This window comes from Cloeon dipterum, chromosome 4 (assembly GCF_949628265.1).
Source record: "Cloeon dipterum chromosome 4, ieCloDipt1.1, whole genome shotgun sequence".
Taxonomy (NCBI): Eukaryota; Metazoa; Arthropoda; class Insecta; order Ephemeroptera; family Baetidae; genus Cloeon; species Cloeon dipterum.
The window spans coordinates 16,159,183-16,179,578 of NC_088789.1; the positions used below are offsets into that span (position 1 = coordinate 16,159,183).

Below are 20,396 nucleotides of genomic sequence, written 5' to 3' on the forward strand. Positions count from 1 at the left end.
CTCAATTAGTAGCGTAAATGGTGGTTTCCAACTTGTGCAACATACAAATATGGGAAATATGGGGGGGGGGGGGAATTTCCAATGGAATTTTCGGTCACTAAAAATCATAAAAATTGTCGGATTCCAGGACAACTTATTTCTGCTTTGGGAGACTTTGGCTAAGTTAACAGTTTAATTTCAATGATTTGGGATTAATTAACATTCTTGTACCAAACAGAATATTTTTCCTCTTAAAATCCCATTTACATCACACCGTAGCTTCATATTGAAACGAGAATACGCGATATAAGAACCACTTTCTCGCACACGTCCGTGCGAACTTTTCTGTTGAACAGTTCACGTCAGTCGCTCGTCAGCCAGCGGCTTAACCTCATCTCACAACTTGCCATTTCCCGTGTTGCGGTCGAAAACCAATACCTGGGTGCCCTTTGAACGCTCCCGTGCCGGCGGCGGCCGCGGATGAAGTGCAGCCGTGTCTGCATTCGCTCTTGCTTTTCGCGGTGTCGGTGTTTGCTTTTCGTCTTCGTTGGTGAGGGTGGCAGATGTGTTGCTCCAGATAGGCAAGAAGCCCTTTGATTCCCGCACGGGTAGCAAACTGCACATGGCTTGCACCTCGTTGAAAATTTCATCTCGTGGACCACGAATGTGTGCACGTTTTTGCCTCTGCCACAGGTGAAAGGTTGAAAGGGATTGCGTGCGTTAATAAATTCCGCATATCGCATTCACAAAAGCCAAAAATTTCCTTTATTCGTGCCCACACGTTGCTGCCGCCACCGCTCTAATTTCCATCCCCTTGTTTTAGACGGCTGACTGTATACTGAGCGTATACTGAGTGTACTCTCAGAGGCGAAACAATAGTTTTCCGTTCTCAAAGGCAAGGGCATGCGACGAGCAGAAAGGTAGGCCGTTTCGAGTGGCGCCACCGCAACTCAACTTTAATATCAAGTGCTTGATTTTGTTGATGTTAGGGAAAGAGAAAGACTCAATAATCGAATCGACGAGCTAGGTGTTTGTTTTCAAGGGAGTTTAAATTATTATTAGATCGTGGAACGGGCCTACGCAGTTTACACTGAGAATGGAGTGGTCCTTAAAATTGAATATTGGTTTTTACTTGTTTAAAAATAAAGGTATTTTATAAATTCTACTCAGTGTAGAATTCTATAATAAGAGTGAGCGGCTGACATTTTGAATAGAAAAATTATCGACCACGTTCTTGCACTGGACATCCATTGTTTCAGCCCCTCAGGCCTCATCAACCTGCACAAAAGAATCCTACCCGCAGGAAATTTTGAATTATTGTTTAATGAAATCAATCTACTGCACTCATTGCTGACTGGAAAAAAATCATAATTAGAGCAATTGAAATCCCTGCACACGCTCTCCCTGTAATACAGCTCACAGGCCCGACATTCCACCGATAATTTCAGGTTTAAAATGTGACGAAAATTCTAGAAAGAAAATCCCTTTTACCTTACATGTTTCAGCCAATCAAGATGATTTTATGGCAACGTGCTGTGAAATAATTCCTCATTATAGAGTTTCACTCATTTTCCTTGTGATTTGTTATTTCATTTTTGTTGAGTTTAAAAATAAATTCTCATGCGGCATTCTAGTTTATCGGACACGACACACACTGCAACACATCGAGATGCTGGTGGCGATTATTTTATTAATTCAGAAGACTAATTTACTGCGGGAGGAATTATGGGCTTAAAATTGGATATTTAATTTCCATGTTTACGCTGCGTTTTATCACCGCGAGTGTCACTCGCCGAAATTCGGCTCCAATCAAATTATGCGCTCGCGGAAGATGCAAATCTGGCTCGGCTGGTGGCAGCCAAATGCGAAGCTTATCTGCACACTGGCCGCCATTAATATACATACGCATGCATTAACGCCACTCTCAGCCTGCTCTAATGGACTGTCTCTCTGCGTCTGTTTTCAGGTTACGATCTGATAGAATGGCTTATGGAGCGACTATCCATAGAGGACTCATGTGAGTACGAAAAACTGCGTGTATTGTGATTTAATAATTCGTGCTGCCTGTTTGGAGGAAGCCATAAAATTTATATGACAGCGATAAAATCCTGCACTCGGCTTTTACGTTTAACAATCTATATTTTCTTTCACGACACAAATTTGCTGCGGAGGTGGAGCTCTGTGTCAATTTCGCACATCTCGCTTTTTGTGGATGTGGAAAAAGACAGGAGCGAGAGGCAGCAGCGTCTTCGGATCGTCGTAATTTCACGACGTGTTTGGTGTTACAGCGGAGGCGGTACATTTGGCCAACCTTTTGTGTCAAAGCGGCTATTTCTTCCCCGTCACGGACAACAAAACGCTCACGGTCAAAGATGACAGCTCTCTGTACCGCTTTCAAGTGAGTATATCCATTTTCCTTTTAAACGTAGGTGGATGCGTATAGCGATATAAATGCCACCCCTACTAATGGACCGGGAATATTGATCTGAACGGAGTCATTGTTCTAAATAATTGTGTTTTCGTTTCTGTGTTTACGGAAATCGCTTGATTTCGCTTTCAACGTCCTGCTGAACTTTTCTCGACGCACATCAAAGTGATTGCTCTTGGATATGCGGATTAGCTCGGTTGACATATTATAAATTGCGATTGAAAGTGGCCTTTAGAGAGGCGGTGACCACAAATCAAGTCCAGAGCAACCCTTTTGACTCGTGTAACCCAGCGTCGTAAACCGCTGACATGTATAAATTATTCGAGCGCCACCTGCTGGGAAACACGAAATGCCGCGCGGGCTGCTTTTGCCCCAGATTTTGGGCACAGAATCACCACAAAACGCGAGCAGTGTGACTCGATTGGGGGAAATGCGAGAGCACAATAGACGCACGCTAAGCCAATTTAGATATTTAACATGAAACAGGCATTTATTCGCTTTTTCCCAGTTGTAATAAAAAAAATACCACGCTTAAATTGTTTCTGTTGGTGATAATTTAAATTTGTCACCGCATGTTGAGTACGTCTATAAAAAGAAATCGATTTCCAGACTCCTTACTACTGGCCCAGTTCTGCAGCCCACGGACACAGCCCGGATAACCTGGAATATGCAATCTACTTGGCAAAAAGAAGCCTCCGGAACAAGCAGCGCCATGGCCTCGAGGACTATGAACTCGTAAGCTAGCCGAATTTTACATTGAAAATGAAAAATAAATTGAAACAATGCTGCTTGTGTTCGCAGGAGGCCCTCAACAACCTCAAAAAGACTCTGCAAAACAAGTGGGACTTTGTCATCATGCAGGCTGAAGAGCAGGTCAGGCTGGCCAAAGATCGCAAGAAAGGAGACAAGATCGTGACCGACTCTCAAGAACGGGCCTACTGGCGAGTCTACCGTCCACCACCTGGCTGTTTAACCCTCGAAATCCTACCACTTCCGCTGGCCGCGTGTCGACTGGAGAGACAGCAGAAGGTGGCGGCCAGAGGCAAAACCGTGGCTGATGCTAAGAAAGAGGCGAGTATATCCGACCAGTTTTATAGCCGCAATATTGGCTCGGAGATCACAGAGTCGCGATCATTAAAAATGAATCAACACCGTCTGCCTATCGCTCACGATACGCTGCACGGACGGCAAAGTTGTAAAAGTTTTCTGCTCGGGCCGATACAGGGCCTCTCTCTCTCTCTCTCTCTCTCTCTCTCTCTCTCTCTCTCTCTCTCTCTCTCTCTCTCTCTCTCTCTCTCTCTCTCTCTCTCTCTCTCTCTCTCTCTCTCTCTCCTTCGCGCGGCTTGATGAGGGTCTGTGCAGAAGGCAGATCATTAGAACCTCCGGAAAAGTTATTGGAGCTGCTGCGAAACTATTCGAGACATCGCTGCTCCGATTCCTCCGAGTGACACTTTTCCGATTCTTCGAGCGAGTGCGCCGTATCTTAAAATTTTCTCCTCCACTTTTGTGAAAGCGCGATTTGAGTAGTGGAAATCAATACGGCGAATGAGCAGTGGCACCCACACACTCACGACTCTCGTATTGCGGTCGCTCTTTTCTCTTTCTGCCTTTTTCCATCAAGCCGCCGTGAGGGAGGAATTCCCACACGGGAAAAATCGTCTTTTCGCTCGCAGCGTATACACACATTCCATCGGTGGCGGCGGCGGATGAGCGAACGCCAGCGACGACGACGTGACTATCTATTTTCGAAGCTAGCAGTCAATAAGTGTGAATTTTTCTCTGCCGCAGGTCCAATTTCTTCAGTCTTCTTCGGATAGAACGCGCGTCAAAACGTCTGTAGCCCTCGATAGTCTCGTCCAATGCGCCAACACTTATCTCGAGTACGATCCTTTTCTTACGCCGGTGCAGCCTTCAAATCCGTGGCACTCGGACGACCCCACTTTTTGGCAAATTAACAGCATCTTGTAAGTAACAAAAAAAAACACTCACAGCAGTTTACTAACTCTGACGTTGCGTTCAAAAGAGTGGAAGTTCCAACGGAAAGGAGAGTTAGGAGGTGGGGACTATCAATGGAGGAACTTGTTTCAGACCCCACAGGTGAGCGATTTATTACACTCATTCGCATTTCTACTTTCCCATCAATGTTTGGGACGAGTTGTGCAATAACATTATTTCCAAACGCCTGAATTGTTGTAGGATTGCAAGAGTTCACGAATTACCTCAGAAAAGAGTATAGCCACGAGAATATCAGGTTCTGGACGGCCGTCAATGACTTGAGGCGAAGTTCGCAGTCTCAGATTCAAAACAAAGTCAAGGAAATCTACGCGTAAGTTTTTGCTTGTTGTCAGTTGGGCGCGTTATCGGTGGGCGGGGAAACTGGGGAGATGAGGCTCGAAACTTATGTTGCTGGAGGGTCATCATTGATGGCATTCAATTTTTGCAGCGAGTTTCTGGCAGCTGGAGCGCCGTGTGAGGTAAACATCGATGGCAAAACAATGGAAAAGACGCAGTCCGAGCTGAAAACACCGTCTAGATTCGCCTTTGACTATGCCAGTGATCATGTGTACACCCTGTTGTTAAAAAAGGACTGCTACCCTCGCTTCATTCGCTCAGAGCACTTTAAGGCCTTGCTAGCCGCCGGAGTGCAACCTTCACATAAAAAACGGTATTTAATTAACTACCCCATGCCAGTCCGATGCCTGACGGCGTCCGTGCGTGCCCGCAGTTTCTTCAATTTTGGCGGTCCCACCAAGAAGAAGACGTCCACTAGCGGCGCTTCCAACGGTGGTGCCAACAATGTTAATGCGGGTACAAATTCACAGCAAGCAACCACAGGTCAGTAGAAAACGAGAGCGCCTGCCGTTTCGCGAAGCATACTCGCCGCACGACGGGCAAGTCGAGCGGGACTGCCTAACCACAATATTTTTGCAGTGCGGGGTTCCTCGCACGACCTGGCGCGTGGTCCGGCCGCCACAGCCGCTGTGGCCGCGACGGCGGCCAACGCTGCCTCGGCGGCGGCTGGAGGCGACGTCCTTACACCCCCCACACGCCCCCACGGCCTCCCCGGCTCGCTGAGCCATACAAATGTGACTGCGGAAATGCGCTGTGAAACTCCGTACAGGTGAGTAGGCCAAATTTCGAGTTCCGTGCGCGTCGGCCTCCCATCGCGTTTGAGGTTTTGGCATGATGTTTTTGCGAGCAAAGCACAGTTCAAACTCAATTTGCACAACTTTCCCAGGTCCGGCCGCAATTTTTTTTTATTAGCTCGAGGTATGATGGTGAAAGTTTGGATTTCACCCAGACTAGCATCCCAAAACTTTTCATTTCACAATTTAATCAGAGCTGCCGGGGCCGCGGAGTCAGTCTCTGCCGGCTCTTGGCTGGTTAGTTTGATGTTTGCACCCTTTGACCGCGTGTGAAGTAGAGCAAACGAATCGATGGATGGCGTTTTCTGCCCCGACTATAATTACGAGCTTCAATCGCAGTCGCTTTGTGTGTGATTCGAAAACGAGCTATTCATGCGGCAGGACCTAATTTTAAAAATAATCACGCTCGTGTGCGGCGGCACCTGCTTGGCCGCAGCCCATGCCAGCGCGGCGGCGTGCCTCATTAGACGCGCGGCAAACCCAAATGCGTGCTAATGGTTGATGATGCCTCCCGCCCCCGCCCGCCCCCCACCCGGAACACCACCCTCTCGCTCGTCTCGACAACCCCAGTCCGCACACACCACACACGCATACACACCGCCCAAAACGCCGAAACGAGAGAAGGCTCCTCAGCACACTCACTCATTCACTCACTAACAAGGGCCGCTCTTTCGCAGGGGAGATCTGCCAGCACTGACGCCCAGTATAAGTAATGTCAGACTGCCTAGTAGTGCAGTGTAAGTCGCACCCCCTTAAAGCACCGCCACCACCACCACCACTGCCACCAAACTCTCATTATATGCCACTCTTTTGGTCTTACACGTGGAAGCACGTTTTTTTAGAAAAAGAAAGAAATGCTTGAGAGCAGTTGCGGATTTGTACACGCACCCGTGGCCTCGGGTGAGGCGCGCGCGGTTTTGAGAATTACAGAAGTGTAACGACGTTTGTTGCAAAAGAAAACTTTGTGCGGCGAGCATTTGAAATTCAAATTTTCCCGTAGAGGCCGCTCGCTTGTTCTTTTCCATTGAGATCCGCCACTGCTGCTGAGAATGACTTGGAGGGACGGTTTTTTGCCGTTCGTGCCTGGTGTTTAATGAACATTACATATACTCCATGTGTTTGTTTTCTCTTCCTGCCCGCATTTCAGCAAGACGCTCTATGTGTGTTGATTGCTCTTGATAATGTAAAGCTCCGTGTACCTTTTGCAGTTGCGCTGATTTGCAGTTGGTCGTCAGAAATATTTATTCAAACACGTACACTCTTTTAATTTACCGCCTTTCTCGTATTTTCGAACATCTAGTTGTGGATCTAGTTGTCTCTTCCTTTGCTGTTAAACGAAAACTAATTCTCTCTCCGGTCGGCTGTGCTCTCTGGAGCACTTCTCTGTGCTGAAAGAATAATATTAATTCGCACTCGTTTTGTATTATGTGTTTATTCAGCAGGTATTATCTCTCCTTTTTAAGTGGCTATATATGTTTTGCACTCCCTTCTCTCTCTCACACACACTGTGCAAGGCAAGTTCCATCAAACCCATTTTCAATTAAAAGCGGGGCTCCTGCAAAAACAGAGTTGCTAATTGGCTCCATGGAAAAGCACGTGGAAAATTGATTTCTTGCGGCGACCCACTTTGAAGTTGCGCGCAGTTGCGTGAAACGTGAGTGCGGGTCGCTGCGTTGCTGGAATTGCCTTTTATTATTAATACATAGTTAAAGCCCACTAATTACTGGAGAGAATATTACGCTCTTTTGTAGGTTTTATTTGGCTCGGTGAGAGCTGCTCTGAAATGAGTCTTATTACATTCGCATAATACCAACACTTGTGGTTCAAATGTCGGTTTTGAATTTTAAATTTAAATAATAAATGGTGCATTAAATCAGCAAAAATAAATTGTAGAGTAGAAGAGTTGATAAATGTGTTCTCATATACAAGACCTCTGCTTGCTAAGGCTTGTGCATGCAAACATCTTTTTAAATCTAGTTGTGGCCCGTTCTAAACCGCATGAGTATTAACGACTTAGTAAAAACTATCTAATTATCCCATAAACTTGAATTAGAGAGAAAAAAGTAGAATTTTAAATATTTGTTCAAAGTAAAACTCTTTAACTAAAGTAACTGATTCTGTACTTTAAGATTTGAATATACCTCGTCTCGTTAGGTGGCTCTAAATTTCCCCAATTCCGAGAGTTTCGACCAGACCCGCAAAGCGCACAAGTCACCCGCACTGACGAGCGTTTATCGATTGCAGGGAGTTGCGGTCGAACTCGAAGGAGGCGGCCGACGACAGTAACGTGTGCCCCTGGGACGTCAAGTCGGCGACGCCGTCCGAGTTGGCAGCGCGCGACGACGTGTGTCCGTGGGACGACGTGCCGACGACCAGTAGCAGCCAGCACGCGCCCCTGCCGCGTACCAGCAGCGAGGAGACGGCGGCGGGGGCGACAGCCATGGAGGCAGCCGTCGGCAAGCTGTCCTCGTCGGCGCCGACTAGCTCGGCGGTGCTGCCGCCAGTGCCGGTGCCGGTGAAGCTGGTGCCGGTGGTGATCACATCGCAGCCGACGGTGTCGATGGTGCCGGAGATCCGCGTTCACTCGGTCAGCAGCATCGACGAGGAGACGCCGGAGGCGCTGAAGCAGCAGGAGGCGGTCAAGCCGGTCATCGTGGCCGTCGAGCTGAAGAAGGGCGTGCAGCAGGAGCCGTTGCAGGCGGCTGAGTTCGAGCAAGGCAAAGAGAGAGAAGAAAAGACGGAGCCGAGGGGCGGCAAAGCTGCGGCGGAGGTGGCGTCGTCGTCGTCGGCGCCTCCGCACCACCACAAGACATCAAAGACTGCGGACCAGAGAGCTTCAACGAGTGCCGAGCCGACTTCGGCCAAGAAGGCGGCCATTGCGGGCGAGAAGAGCAACGAAGTTTGCCCTTGGGAGGACGAGTGAGTACACGAAAAGTAAGAATAAGTATTGTGGATGATATAAGCTGCTGATGTCTGTTTCCAAATTCTCAATCCTTCCCTGGTTATTTTTCGTTTCACCCTTCTTGAGCCGTGCATATCAGTGTTATTATGTTGCGGTCTTCGCCGTCTATTTGTCCCTTTCATTCGATCGCGGCCTTAGCAATTAGATCGTCTTATTGTTAGCTGATCTCTGCATTCATAGCACATTACAACAGTAACAGAGCGTCCGCTAGGGAAAGAAGACGGGTTATTTTACATTCGAAGTTCATGACCTTTTCAAACCCCCAGTGTGCTATTCTAAATCTTTTGATTCGCTTTCTTAAAGCCCTCGGCATTTTGTAGAAAACGCACAATGCATTTAGACTCTCTGTAAAAATCCCAATGCACCTGGTGGACTTTAAAAAAACAGGTGCTTCAAATTTATGGCGACATGTAGCTCGTGTGATTTTAAACCTCATCCTCCTCTGAAATCCTCTATCGTCCGAAAATAAAAACCTCAATTATTTATTTTCACCAGTTTTCGTCTTCACTGTTTTTTTCGTTCGATTCGTTTGTTAATTGAGACTTGGTTTGTAAGTGTATATCATCCCAAAAGCAAAAACTCTGCATGCCAATTAACGTCCGAGACACACATACACACATGAAATTTGGCTCGTCCGACCCGCACGAGAATGGCAAAGCGACTTGAACTGACTTTTGCTTTCAGAGAGGCGTGCAATGTTGACACCAATTACGTCAAGACATATTCAACTCTCGGCTACCTATAGCCATTTGCAGGCCACCGATCTGTCACTTCGCGAAGTCGGTGGCTCATCTGAAATCTGCGGGAGGAGGACAGCACCTCGACAGTTTCAGCTTTTCCACAAACTTTAGCGTATTCGGAATGCTCGACATGTTGGGGGGTAACCAGGGAATCTTGCTGGCATGTGTGTAGATCTCAAATTATCGGACTGAATTTCATGAAATGCATTTCTAAAGCAAGTTTAAATTTCAAGCGAAAAACGGCACTTTGCCTTGGAAAAACCACTGCTGACACTCGTAGACGCGGGCTTGGTGTTGGCGCTTTTTGCTCCCTGCTGCGGGCAGACGCTGCTTTCTCTGAGCCCTTTGCAGTGCACTTGACAACAGGCGAGTAATCTGAATCCACTTGCACCCCGAAGCCCTCGTCTCCGGCCTGATAAATGAGCTCTCAGCAGAAAACCGCATTATGCGAATTACGCCGATTTTCAAACCGGATCGGTGGAGCAAATGCTGTGGCGACGGACGCAGGAATTACTCGTAAAAGTATAATACTTAAACTATTCTAAATATATTATAATCAATGTCACGAATATCACGCAATTTTATCCAATTGTGTATTATGACGAGCACTATTCAATCTCTCGATGTTATACTCTAACCGTGAATATTATACACGCAATCTCACATTCATACATATTTATATCTAATAAAGCTTGAAAATAATACTCCGTTCGACGGGTGAGGACGGACGAGTGCGCGAATCATTGAAAATCAAGAGTTGTCGACCGTCGCGGCGGAGTACGTAACCGTGAATTTATCTCACGTATCGCATTCAGTGTTTGGTGTTGAGTGTGCACGCGTGTGCATCATAACAATATTCGAAAAACGCAAGCCGCCCCCTAGCGGACTGCATACTATAGCGAATAAGTGTGCGTGTACCAGAGCCTCCACAGCACTTGCTCCGTGAGTGGAAAACGAGCCAAAAGCAAACGAGCATTTAATTTATTTGGCAGGGTGCCAGCGTGGTCGTTAGAAATTTCAAATAAAGTACGTTCAATACCATTGTTATACGCAGAAATGTAGTTCACGGAATGCACGACAAAAGTGGAAGTTGTAAAAATCTGGCCGAGGCTCTCCAACGCCGTTCTCGCGCAGGAGAGCTTCTGCCTCGATTTTTGGTCAGATTTGGCAGGCTGTTTGAATGGGTTTAATTGATATAAGATATATATGTCGAAGCAATACGCACACGCAGTACACTGCAGGCGAGTGAAAAGCTGAAACTGACCGAAGACGCGTGTGCACGCCCCCAAAGCGGAAGAGAAACGTTTTTGTGCATCGCGAAAAGGACATTGGTGGTGCAGAAATGCGTTTTGCATTCCACTTTCAGTTTTTAACAAAGTGAAGTTCGCGAATGAACATGACGACGCAGTGTAGAGCAAAACGAACTGATAATAATAATTTTCTGTAATTCATCTTTTAGAAATCAAGCAAAAACTAGCACAATATGTATATTTAGGGTGAACAACAAACAACAAAAACTACTGCTGCTGAACCGAAGAATTTCGTGTCATGTTGGGGATAATTTATACGTAAGATTAGGCACTGTGAAATGGACAAAAAATACATACACACGAAACTGTTGGACGATTACAGGGCTGAAAATTCCTTTACCGATTCATTTTCTAGACCTACATTTCGTTTGCCATGCAGAAGAAAAAGAGAATTGATGAACATCAAGTAAACATAACTGTTTCTCTAGACTATAGATTTTTGTGAAAAAGACGCAGATTTGATGTTTACCTTCAAATGGAACAATGTTAGATGCAGCGTATATAAAAGACACAAAAACAGAAAAACCAACTGTCCATAAGCAAGTTAAAATTAAATGGGTTTAATGAAACGATCGGCGGTAATTCAGTATGTGAAAAGATTGAGTGATAGAAATTGATATCATAATGGGCTACTTGAAAATACCAATTGCAAAGTAGTATCTACAATAAAAGACAATATAAATATCAAGAAAAAGAAAACCTTAAATATGACATGATAGTATAATTCACTCGAATAACATCTCAAAGCCCTAATCGAATGAAAAGCAAGGATTGAAAAGCAAAACATTCCAAAGAACACTTTCCCACTGGCCTATGAATAAAGAGTTGTTAAAAACTTCACGAAAAGAGACTTTGCGACTAGTTAAAAGAACAAAATATTCTCACACAATTAAGCATCTTGAAAATAATATATATATAAAATTTGAAATCTCTATTCTCTCTCACATTTTCCCGACTCAAAAAAATTTACACTCTTTTCTCTCGTGGCCCCTTTAGCGTGAATAAATGCAAAAGCGTTCATCAAAAGTGATGGCCATTATGTTGCATTGAGAAGATATAGCCACTTACGAAATAATTAATAATATGTTACAAAAAGCAGATGATGTGTAACACTGAGTGTTATAGAGGAAAAAATAAAATAAAAAAGAAGCATTTACTGTGAAAACTGTCTGATTATGAAAAAAAAAATACATTTCACGCTGAAAATTATACAAGGTAGTAGCGAGAACAAGAAATTTGATATTAAATTACCATTATCTTTAAGCGATAAAATGTTCAACAGTTACTGCACAAGTATTGCACGTGTATTGATTATCAAATTTAATATCATCGATCCTAAAATCTGAACAATTTGCCCCAAAGTAATAGTAAAAACGAATAAAATATACACGATCAAACTAGATATGAAAATTATCACCAAATTTCCGATTGGCCAGTTATAAATTCATGCTACATTAGAGGCCTCAAGGAGTGTCAAACTGACATTTGTTCATGAAATAATTATACGTTAATTGTTTCATTCATCGGAATACGTGCGTGTATTAGTATGTTTGCAATGAATGCATGTGTCGGACGAACGCAATTTTAGAAATGTGATGGAAAGGCGCGCATACTTGGTTTAGAAAACTACACAAGCGAGAGAGAAAGAGTGAGAGTGGCGAGTTGTAATCCTAGACGATGATCAAGTTCTGAAATGTGTTCTCGCATCGAGGTAGCGCGCATACTTAAAACAGAGGTCCGCCGCGTCGGCTGTTGATATTTTTGAACCATCACACGACACACGCTTTGATTTGATTGGGTCTGAGCATTACAAAAAGTGAGAGCAGGTCATGATGTGCGAGTTCAAAATATGCGTAATATATTATATATTCCGTGTATTTGTAGCTTTGTTTGTAGCAAAAAACATCACACATTATAAGATTGTTTAAATTGTAAGAATAAAAATTATTCTTAAACACCCCGCCTTTGATTTTGAGACGACCTCTTTGGTTCTGATCATACAATGTACTTATTACTTTGAAAACAAGTTATCCAAAAAAGCACAAATATTTGAACATTAAAATATTGCACTATACAATAAATTTTGACCTCAAAATTTTAATATCTCCACTCCGACCAAAGCTTCCCAAATTCATAATTACAGAAATCGGGTGACAAGAAACCAGGCTAAACTCTTAGGAAAATTTTCCTTTACGTCGGATTGTTTAAAATAATAATAATAATGAATAAATCGATCATTTTTCTAATTTACATTTCTCTGCAAATTCTATGCTGCACAATCTACAATATATTGTTACAACGAAACCAATAAATTATAGCATCCAACTTTTTCTAATCCACATTAGTTTAAAAATGGCTAAAACTACTTCAATTGCGTGAAGAAGTACTAATCATTTTGGGTATGATTAAGTAACATTAATTTTGACATAAGATGACGACGATTGTGAAGTGATGATTCCCAAGTTAAAGTAAAAATAAGTTATTTCTTATTTGGATGAAAAATAAACACTCCTAAAATTGATTATTTAGATTTTTTTATTTAATAAAAAATTTTATTTAATAAAAATTTTCAATAAAAAGAGTCCAAGCGAGATAAATTAATTATAATATATCAAGCCTTAAATTAAAATTATGCGTGTCACCAAAGCGTGAACATTTCCTTATTAAAATACAGTAAAAAAGCAACCCTTTTTCCAATGATATTCGCAGGGCAGTTCACCCTCGGCCACCCCTATGGGGACCGAGTATCGAGTGAAGCAAACAGAGGACTCTGGCAGCTCGAACCGGTTTTCGAAAAGTGCTCTCCCTCCTGTTTGATGGGCACACTACGCGCAAAGAGCGGCGAGAGGCGGCAAAAGCGGCGCGAGATGTGCTGCAGCTGAGGCCGGCTCACATCCACAGTCGGCTCCTCTCGAGACGCACCGGCCGTGAGTGCTCTTGTTCGCCGTGCGCGCTTTCGGCTACGTCGAGGATTACTTCGGTCCAACAGGTAGGAAACAATTTCGCATCAATAAATATCTGCGCTTCTCGTCAAGCTAGGATAAGATTTGCAGCTGTCAACGGTGACACTTTCTGCGGAAAGAGACTTTGTGCAGCAAAGATATGATAAGGCGTGAATAGACTCATATTGTCGAAAATGATTTATGCTGGAGAAATACAATCAAAGGCCGGGCAGATTTTGCAAATCTGGTCGTTAGCAAAATTTACAAATAGACTCGTTTTAAATTTGAAGGAAAAATATTATATCCACAGCATTGTCAATATTGTTATATGATTATAAACGTTCAAGATTGAATTAAAATATTTTGTATCACCATACGCAATTAGTAAAGTACTAACAACTGCTAAGTAATCTCCAGCGTTGTCACAAAATTCGGTATAAATGATTTCGTAGTGTAACTGATTTTATTGGTATTATATTTAAAAAAATCTTCAGCTCTTTTTTGCTATTTTTGTGTCTTGATCTATTTGAAAAAATATTTTGAGGAATAACAATTCGATAAGTTGCAAAAATAGGCTCTTCACGCAATCATCAATCGCACGCACACAGTGACGGAGAGCCTGCGGTTAAATTTATGGATTCACATTTTTTTCAAACCACGCCCTAATGTATTCACTTTCTGCAAGTTGACGACGAAGTATGAGTCATTATTAATAATTCTGAAGCCAACAACATCATCAATTCTGTCGAATGTAGTCATATCCTCTGAGCTTTTTAATCTCGTCGCGCGCGCGGGGAAAAAGTCAAAAGGAGACGAGACGTAGCGGAGAAAAATCATGATAAATCTTTCGTTTCCCGCGGACAGTGTGCGGTGGGACCCACACGCGGAACTTTCAATTTGCGTGCGTTGGTTTCTGTGGCCGAGGAAACACCATCAATTATCATTTTACATCATTAACCATGCACTTCCCTTTCGGGGGAAAAGATGCAGCCAAGTGAGTGCTGCGGGGAAAGTGCGTGCAGTCAGCTACTTTTTAGTCTGAATTAATCTGGTTGTGTGCTAATTAGAATGCGGCCAGGAGAGAGCGATTAAATGGAATTTTTTGACATTTCAGCAGGTGATGTACGCTCACGCATAATTACAAAGGCGCACAGTAGCTTCGCGTGACTCATTACTGTGTCAACACGCAGCCAGGACTGTTTCCTGAAAGTGAGTCGAATTACGTCGGTGCATTGCGTGATGCAGCCGACAAGGGGCAGTGATTGAACACTGACGGCCACTTTTCCGACAAATTCAATTAAAATGACATGCTAAATTACTCTCTGGATAACATCATAAATAAATTTGAATTAAAAATCTCACGTTCTACAAGCGTCAAACAGTATATTTAGTCAGTGAATTTTGTTCCTAAGTTTAATTGACATTGTATAGCTAGACTCGATTAATTCCAAGCTATAAAAAAATCGACTTCAAAGAGTAACAATAATTTACCCTGCAACGTTAAGCAAATCTACGCCGGTGCTTTGAATAAAGCATTTACATTAGGTTGCAATTAGGTGACATGACGGAAAATTATTGCCGAGACTTTTGCTTGTCCCATTGGGCACATGCTAGAGACACGTCGGAAAATATTGCCTCGGGCGGAGCAAAATAATAATAAAATTACGTGCTTCTTGCTACAAATGAGCGCGACGTGTGTGTGTGTGTGTGTGTGTGTGTGTACATTTCCCGCACAGCGCACTTTGTATGTATTTGGAGCGAACGAGAAATAATGTGGACTGCGCGACGGGCAGGAAATTTTTCTTGCACCCGCTAACGAATCGTTTTCATGCCAACTCGCAATTTGGCCGTCGGGCCATCCACTCACCCATTCATTCTTGCGGTTTATATTTATTCTAACGATGTCGCGATGTCAACACTTTTATAAATTGCGCACCGCTTTGGAAGGGCGAAATTGATCGTTTCTCGGGAGAAAATATTATCACCCATTCACTGACTGAACTTGAAGACTAAGGATTCTCGTTGTCAGAGAAATAATTGTAAGTAGCTTTATATTGAGGCAGCCACATTCTCATTCTAGTTGAAATGGCGGGCAAATGGAGTTGCGGGCGTAATTAAGAGCAATTAGCGTCGAGCAGTAGCATATTTCGCACGTTACAAGCTGCGAGCCTCAAGCGAGCGCTCTGGCCGAGCGCAAAGATAATTTGCCTCGGGCGCCAGCTTGTTAAAATATTTCCAGCCTCTTTTTCGTTCTAGCGGCTTTGGGCACGAATTATTAGCACAAAAGTGCTAAAAAGCTTGTCGAAACAAACTTTAACGAGAGCCATGAAACTGCTCGCGGTTCGGTTAAGATTGACGGACGCCTCAAGATAGACAGCGTGACGTCAACAGCTCCAACTCTTGCCGAGGCTCCGCAAATTATACGCGCGCGCGAGTAATGTGTGTTGTTGACAAGACGTTCAAACTTGGTTGGGCGCTTGAGAGCTTTTGATATCACACGCCACTTAAGCGATGATTCAGCCTGGAGAATTCATAATTTGCAGAAGACGTAAAATTTGGAGAAGATTAGTAACTAGATTAAGTGGCAAGAAACGTGTGCGCATTGCGTATGCAAACTTCATTTGAGGCTGAGCTTCCAGCTATTTTTTTCGAAGTAATGATGCAGCGAAACCGAGAAAAATCCTTGTTGCTATTGCATAAACGAATCTCTCATTGACTAAGCTAAACTTACTCTCAATTTTTTTTTTAGAAAATTAGCTCCTTAGTTTGAATGATTGTTAAATCGCTCGCTACTTAAACTATAGATCCCTATTTTAAAACAAGGGATTTCATCCTGTCACGAGTAATTTAGCCGGGGAAAATGGTCAAGCGCTAAAAAAATATCAAATTATTTTCAATCGCTGCCTGGTGTCATTTGCTGACTTAAGCAAGTCGTCTATACGGCTTAGAATTTGCTCGAAAAAAAAAACAAATTACCATCAAGAATCAAATTGACAATGAAAATTTGGATGTTTGTTGATCAGTGAGCAATTTATACGCTTCCAGCGTACAAGTTGATTGAATAAATTGTTAGATAAAATTAGGAAAAATTTCGTGTAAACAATTAAATACATCAATACAAAATTTCTGACGAAGTTACTCGGCTTACCATTTTTTGTGCGGTTGATGCGATTCTTCTCTCCGCGATCTTAATGGTTTTTGGCTTAGCGTGAGCAGGTGAATTTTGCTTTTAGCGCAATAAATCTAGATTTTCAGTGGACTGAAAGTGGAAATGAAAGTGCTCACAGGTTTAAAAGCCGATTTTCTTACCGACTAATTTTTAGGGAATATTTTAAGCTAGAGGCGAAAATTTATTTCGTGAGTGATGTGTAAATTTTAGATTTCTAAACATGGACTAATTCGATAGTGAAAATTAAAAATAAGTTTTTATATTATTTAAATTAATTCGTTTCCACAGTTAAGACTTAAAGTCATGATATAAATTGGAAAATACACAGGGCCCAAAATGTATGTGCAGGGCTCTAACGAGTTAAGGTTTTCCATTTCCAACCCCTGTGTGCACTCATGTTTTGAAATGCTGCTGGTGCTCGTCGCGTCCAATTTGAGGAATTGCTTTTCAAATGCATCTGTTGCAGCAAACGAATCCATCATTCGACGAAAAATGAGCCGCTCCTGCAGTTTTGCAGCTCACAAATCTCTCCTCCGGCTCAGCACTTTCGCACGCCGCGCGGCGAAAAATGAGAAATCTTTGGGGTGGGCGAGCGCGCGTGAAACATTTGCTGCACCACCAGTCACTCGTCGGCGGTGAAAGACGAAATTTATCATTGAATGAATCCATTACGGCATGAAATCCATTACCAACGGAGCGGCGGGAGATGCATTGCATACACAAAGCACGAGAGAAAAGAGAAAGAACGCGAAACAAAAGTGCAAATCCATATTCGGGCGGAAAAAACACAAAAAGTGACAAGCGTAACGGCTCTCTCTCTCTCTCTCTCTCTCTCTCTCTCTCTCTCTCTCTCTCTCTCTCTCTCTCTCTCTCTCTCTCTCTCTCTCCTTTATGCTTTTTGTCCGGCCGGCCGTTCGGAAATCACTCAGGACACGCGACCGACGGCAGAAATGCATCTCTTGACCTGCCCTTTTTCCCGCACGATTAATGCACTTCTCGATAACCTCAATCGATGATTAATCGCAGCCGGGAGCAAAAGTTTGGGCGCATTGATGGAGCCGAGGGTCGGCGGGCGCTTTATTGTTCCTTTCCTACTCGGTTTGTTGTCTGCGACGCGCAATAATGGGGTCGCGCGCACATGAATGCAGTGTATGTGTATTTTATTGCTGCTGCTGCTCCTTTGCCTGCTTGTGTGCCGTTCTGGACGAGTACGCATTCATTCAAGCTTGTAGGCAGAGATAGCTGGAAATTTATATCCCCAGCTGGTTGTACACACTCACACACACACACGCGCGCACGCTCGCGCGTTTTTGGTCCAGCGGCGAAGACAGCAGATGTTGCTGCGAGTCGGAATAAATGCGATTGTATCGTGGAAAGAGGAAGGGATCATCTCTCTCACTCCACCGGCGTGAGAAATCGACGCTTTTCGCTCTTTTCCCCGCGCGTACCTGCCACAGCATTGCGCCGATTTGGTTGCTCAGTGGCGCGTGCATTTTTGATCTTTCGCTCCCATGCTAACCCCTTCGCAGCAGCAGTGGATTATCAACACGCTGATGCCTCTATTACCGACAGCCGTGCAAATTAGCGTGAATTACGACAGGCCAGATTCATATTTTCACCGTGTATACTTTTTTATCTCTGCTTTACCGACAATGTCAGTCTTGTTATTCGTTCAGTCTACATTTTTATTGATTTTGTTGGTAAAAATAGAATTATTGTGAGCAATACTTTTTACGGGATAAAACGATTGGAGTAAAGCATGAGCGAAAGAGTTTTGATAAAAACGGGAAATATTTCCTGTATGCTTCTCACTAAATAAATAAAGCCATCTTTTTCTTGTTTGCATGTTCATTTTTGCGAAACAAACGAATAAAGAATATGGCTAAACACACTCATACGGTGTACGTTCCTGAATTTTAAAGATATGAAAATATTAACTTTTTAAAAATGGTGTTACTTTTCGAAAAATGCTCGGATTTAAAAAAAACCAAACATTTTTGGAATCTACACTTCATGCCGATTCTAAAAATGTGCATTCGACCATTTTTGGACACTTTCGATAATATTTTGGTTTTATCACGTGGACACTTTGCATCTATCTTATTCGTAAACTAAAAATTGGCGGCGAGTATTCCGATTCGCCGGGCGGAACATACCCAGGGTTCCCTTGTTAGCATCAAAGGATGATTCGTTTTAATTAGTGCTACGCCCGGCCACATCCGCACTGTAAATATTTGTTCCTGTTAATGCCTCTCGATTTAGAAAACAATTTTGTTTTTTGAAGAGCTGAAAAATATCGCTATTTGCCAGTAATTAAATTCTGCGTGCGTAAAAACTAGATTCAAATGATTTTGTTAGCGTCCAGCTCCAGGGAGATTACAAACTGTTTTTCCTCTATCACGTTATACGGATTTCGATTTATCTCATCCTCACACACTCATAATTGAATATTTTGCTGAAACCGACGTGCACACAAACAGTGTTTATGTTTCCAGCCTGGCAAAACCACGCAAAGGAGTGTGGTGGAAAGTTGATGGCCATCAGAGTTTGCCGGACCTATAATCGCTGAAACAGCATTATATCGGCAAATGGCAATTGATTTACTCCACACACCCGATATGCACGCGTCTAAACCAATCATTTTTAGGCCAAGCTCGGTGTTTTGCCGCAAATCAAGTGTAAATACACCGATAAACCTGCTGACGCCAACGCTTCAAAAGCAGACAATATTTGTGTATGAAAAATTTGTTGTGTTTTCCGGAAAAAACGAGGCAATCAATACAGCGAGAGAGAGAGAGAGAGAGAGAGAGAGAGAGAGAGAGAGAGAGAGAGAGAGAGAGAGAAGCAACTAATTAGCATATGTGCTTTGAGTTTATTATCGCAGAACACGAAAAGCGGCGGCAAATTGCAATATTTTCTCTCCTACACACAAACCGGGGGAGTGTATAATTTAAGCATGTTTCGATTCGAATAGACCTGATACTATCGAGTAGGCGACGCTTTAATAAAAAATAGTGCCCTGCACGCGTGTATCCATACAAACTCGCAAGCTGTGTAAGTCAAATTAATGAAATAATTTTATTATTTATGGTCGGAAAGTGGCATAATTATAGCGTGTAAGTAGCACTCGAGATTTTTCGACGGAATATTTGAATGCGTCGCAGCGATAAAAGCGCAGAGGCTTTCGGAAAATTGTGGCCGTTTTGCGTGTTGCTTCGGCTGATTTTACGACCGCCTCCAACGCCGGGGTTACGACACCATGCTCTTTATCGCGCCAGCCTTTCAAAAGCACGCGCCGCTGCAATTCTGATTCGGCAGTCGTGTTTGATGTTTGACGGCAGCACGGAGAAAAATTGGCCAAATGACACAAAGAGTGGTTGCATTATTTGTCACGATTATTATCTCGCATGGTTGTTAGACGAACGGGAGGTTTATTTAAATTTTTAAATGTATTTTTTTACAATAATAATCATTGTCTTCGTGTAGCACATTAATAAAATTATTAATATTTTTGTTTTTGAAAAAATGTAAAAACTGCGACTGGTACAGGTTTACTGGCTTTATTTTTCCGTATATCAATTAAAGTAAATTTTGCAAAAAGTGGGCTAAAATACCTCTTTTATCATGCTCTTCAAAATGTCACTATAACATCCAAATTCAAGAAAAGTATTAGTCAGACCGAGATGTTTATTCACACAATCAGTCAAAATACAACGTTGA

General features: G+C 43.1%; 2 protein-coding genes across 6 annotated transcripts in view; both read left to right on the forward strand.

Moving 5' to 3' along the window:
- Window positions 1-12,520, forward strand: part of LOC135943966 (regulator of G-protein signaling 7) — a 29,271-nt gene extending 16,751 nt beyond the window's left edge. The window contains exons 4-16 of one of the 3 annotated variants that reach the window (XM_065490632.1): window positions 1,946-1,996; window positions 2,268-2,377; window positions 3,017-3,142; window positions 3,209-3,478; window positions 4,196-4,371; window positions 4,431-4,504; window positions 4,604-4,733; window positions 4,851-5,072; window positions 5,133-5,242; window positions 5,339-5,528; window positions 6,231-6,290; window positions 7,798-8,487; window positions 9,200-12,520. In XM_065490632.1, the coding sequence (XP_065346704.1) occupies window positions 1,946-1,996; window positions 2,268-2,377; window positions 3,017-3,142; window positions 3,209-3,478; window positions 4,196-4,371; window positions 4,431-4,504; window positions 4,604-4,733; window positions 4,851-5,072; window positions 5,133-5,242; window positions 5,339-5,528; window positions 6,231-6,290; window positions 7,798-8,476 (2,198 nt within the window). In that variant the 3' untranslated portion in view covers window positions 8,477-8,487; window positions 9,200-12,520. The remainder of the gene's footprint in view (window positions 1-1,945; window positions 1,997-2,267; window positions 2,378-3,016; window positions 3,143-3,208; window positions 3,479-4,195; window positions 4,372-4,430; window positions 4,505-4,603; window positions 4,734-4,850; window positions 5,073-5,132; window positions 5,243-5,338; window positions 5,529-6,230; window positions 6,291-7,797; window positions 8,488-9,199) is intronic. The other 2 variants (XM_065490630.1, XM_065490633.1) reach the window with 2 other exon arrangements.
- An 898-nt stretch (window positions 12,521-13,418) lies between these two features.
- Window positions 13,419-20,396, forward strand: part of LOC135942347 (connectin-like) — a 131,123-nt gene continuing 124,145 nt past the window's right edge. For all 3 annotated transcript variants that reach the window (XM_065488416.1, XM_065488417.1, XM_065488415.1), the window contains exon 1: window positions 13,419-13,554. The gene's annotated coding sequence lies outside the window, so the exon portion shown is untranslated. The remainder of the gene's footprint in view (window positions 13,555-20,396) is intronic.